Raw genomic sequence first — 3,102 nt, 5'->3', positions numbered from 1 at the left:
CGTGAGGCAGACACCCTGTCTACTTTTAAGGCTAGGCTTAAAACTTTCCTTTTTGATAAAGCTTATAGTTAGAGTGGCTCAGGTTATCCTGGGCTATCTCTATAGTTATGCTGCTATAGGCTTAGACTGCTGGAGGACATAGGGACCCCTTTTTTTTATTATTCTGCTTCCTTCTATCTCAATTCTCCCACGCTTTTTCTCATAGTAGCTTCATCTGGTCTGTTCCTGTTTGTCTGTGACTCCATCCTGGAGAGAACACCTTTAGCTTAGTGTGAGGGATTCCCTTTGAGTCGATGCAATCAACTGGTTTTCCTTAGATAGAAAACTTTGACTCAATGTGACTGGATGATCTGGTGAACTGTAAAGTGCCTTGAGATGACATGTGTTGTGAATTGGCACTATAGAAATAAACTGAATTGAGTTGAATTGAATTTCTTAAGAGGGAACAGAAATATTAATTTGGCTCTACTGGGTTTATCCCAGTACTACAACTGTAAAAGTTTAACACCCCAGAAACTGACAATAAATACAAAGTTGAAGTTTTAAATAATCCAATGAAGCTTATTCTGTATTTTATGTTTTCTATGTAGCATTTGTTGGAAGTATGAGAGTATAAGCTTTAAATAACACAAGGATAAAAAAACTAAACAAATTTATTGTTGGACTGGACTGGATGACAGCAAACTGTTTAAAAGTTATAGCTCCTCTGTATTTATTCCAAATTTAGGTCTGAACATGTGAAACAAAAACCCTTCCTTGCCCTTAAACCTCTCTGATGCTTTTAGTTCGGATGTTGGTTAAAATCCCAGCAAACCATGAAAGTATACACAGGTGCTTGCTTAAGTTTTTCTACCCCTTAAATATCTCCAGAGTTTGTCAAATAAACATCAATCTCAATGATAGAGTCGAGGCTGCTTTTTCAGTGTTTAGTCCTGTTTCTCTCCTGGATATAGCTATGGGCTCAGCTTTTACTGTGACTGAGTGCACTGGGTCAAAGCTTGTCTGTTAACTGTTTCTTTCCCAGACGGAACCACCTGTGTAGATAATTTACTGTTAGCTTCTCTAACATAGAAATACTTATAGATCAGTGCTTCTATCTTCATTTTGTATCTCTGCTTCTGTCTCCTTGAACCCCAGTCAGCCTCAGCAGATGGCTGCTCACACTGAGTCTGGTTCTGCTGGAGGTTTCTTCCTGTTAAAAGGGAGTTTTTCCTCCCTGCTGTCGCAGCATGTATGCTGGGTGTGAGGGATTGCTGAAGAGTCAGGCTAGCGACTGCCTACTGTCGCCACATGCTTATCCAGGAACAGCAGGTCCTGTAAAATCAATGACTAGATGCTATCAGCTGGTTTTTCTTAGAGAGAAAACTTTTAACAACCTTTCTAACTGACTTGACTTAATTAAAGTACCTTGAAGTGACCCACTGTTATTGGTGATTTAAACACTAATTGAGTAGAAATAAAATACTTTGTTAATTAACAGCCCGTATTAGTTCCATGCATCAACCTGACCATCCTATCTCTATGTTCTGAAGAGCTCCTTCCCACAGCATAATACTGCCACCACCATGCTTTAGAAAAAAGTCTTCCCCTTTATTTTACTTCATGGGCCACATTCTTCCACATCACCCTTTAATGGTTTGAGACAATATTTAAGGATACATAATTTTTAAAATGTGCATATCGGGGCGTACTTTGGTGGCGCAGTGGTTGGTGCACACAACCCATNGCAACTGTGTGATGCCATCATGTCAATATGGACCAAACTCCCTGAGGAATGCTTCCAGCACCTTGTTGAATCTATGCCACCAAGAATTGAGGCAGTTCTGAAGGCAAAAGGGGGTCCAACCCGTTACTAGCATGGGGTACCTAATAAAGTGGCCGGTGAGTGTATATCAGATAATCAAACAGATGATCTGATAAACTTACTACGGCGTCGTACTTCAGCGTCTCAGCTGGATCTCAATCTAACTTTGACTAGGCCACTTGGAAAATATTTAGCTGTGAAGTTGCCTGACTTAGACACTGGATGTAGAAAGTGAAACTGACCCAAAAATGTTGAAGTTAACTCATGATCCAACAAGAGGAAGACTGTTTTTCACCAAAGGTCAGGTCTGTTTCGGATAGTTCTTTCCCATTAATAAATGAAATTATCCTATAAAAAGCTCTGTGTTTTTACCTCTATTAGACTTTGCCTGATTTCAAACTGTGTCTGATCTAAAAATACTATAATAATAGTTCATCTATAAGCGGGGAGGAGTTTTTTCACAGTAGAAATCAATTCAAAGTGTAGAAGATGATGTTTCACTTCTTTTTTTTTTCAAAATGACTCAACCAACTGTTTCCGTTGCTAAGCTTCTCATCCTGGTAAACAAATCAAACACTTTTTCATTCATGGCTGCTGGTTTCTTTTCTAGACACCATGTTAAAACTAATAAGGACCTGCAGGTGAAAAGAGGACGACTTACCAGATGCACGTAAGGAACAAAGTAGCCATAAAGGGCAGCAGGTATGCCGAACGCCCAAATACGGTATCCCACAGACTTCCAGATGTTCTTGTTGAAGATCCGACTTAAGCTGAATTTTCCTGTTTGGGACTCGGTGGGATTGGCTGGCAGCAGGGGCTTGTAGGTGAAGCTGGCTAGTATCAGCACAAACATGAGGATGCAAAGAACACGCAGAGTGTTCTGCAGGCCCAGCTTCTCCAGCATGGTAGACATACAGAAAGGCAGGGTGATGGTGAAGATGCCGCTGCCGGCGGTCACGATGCCGTTCACCAGGCCCAGTCGCTTCTTAAAGTAGTGGCCCAGAATGACCAGGCTGGGCTGGTAGGCAAACGAGCAGCCGCAGGCGAACACAATGCCGTACGTGAAGTACATCACACCGAGGGTCCTAAGAGCAAAGAAAAACAAGAGGAGAAAAAAGAAAAAGCTTCAGAGTCCACACTGACGCCGCAGCCACGCCGTTTCCTGTCCTGCCATGGCGTCTCTAAGGCTAGAACATCAAATCCTGTTTGCCTCAGCGTGTCATTAATTCCTGTCCAACTAGATGTGTATCAAATGAAATACATAACTACACAGTGTTCAGCTGCATCAGGCTAGATCA

The 3,102-nt window shown here is 41.6% G+C and overlaps 1 protein-coding gene across 1 annotated transcript in view; it reads right to left on the bottom strand.

Moving 5' to 3' along the window:
* Positions 1-1,813: 1,813 nt before the first annotated feature.
* LOC107093271 (monocarboxylate transporter 10-like) overlaps positions 1,814-3,102 on the bottom strand; it is a 4,221-nt gene continuing 2,932 nt past the window's right edge. The window contains exon 2 of the mRNA XM_015388240.1: positions 1,814-2,889. Within this exon, the coding sequence (XP_015243726.1) occupies positions 2,328-2,889 (562 nt within the window). The 3' untranslated portion in view covers positions 1,814-2,327. The remainder of the gene's footprint in view (positions 2,890-3,102) is intronic.

The sequence above is a fragment of the Cyprinodon variegatus genome, unplaced genomic scaffold (assembly GCF_000732505.1).
Source record: "Cyprinodon variegatus isolate N-32 unplaced genomic scaffold, C_variegatus-1.0 Scaffold417, whole genome shotgun sequence".
In the NCBI taxonomy this organism is placed as follows: Eukaryota; Metazoa; Chordata; class Actinopteri; order Cyprinodontiformes; family Cyprinodontidae; genus Cyprinodon; species Cyprinodon variegatus.
The sequence above is the reverse complement of the archived record's forward strand: the minus strand, read 5'-3'. Positions and strand labels throughout refer to the sequence as shown.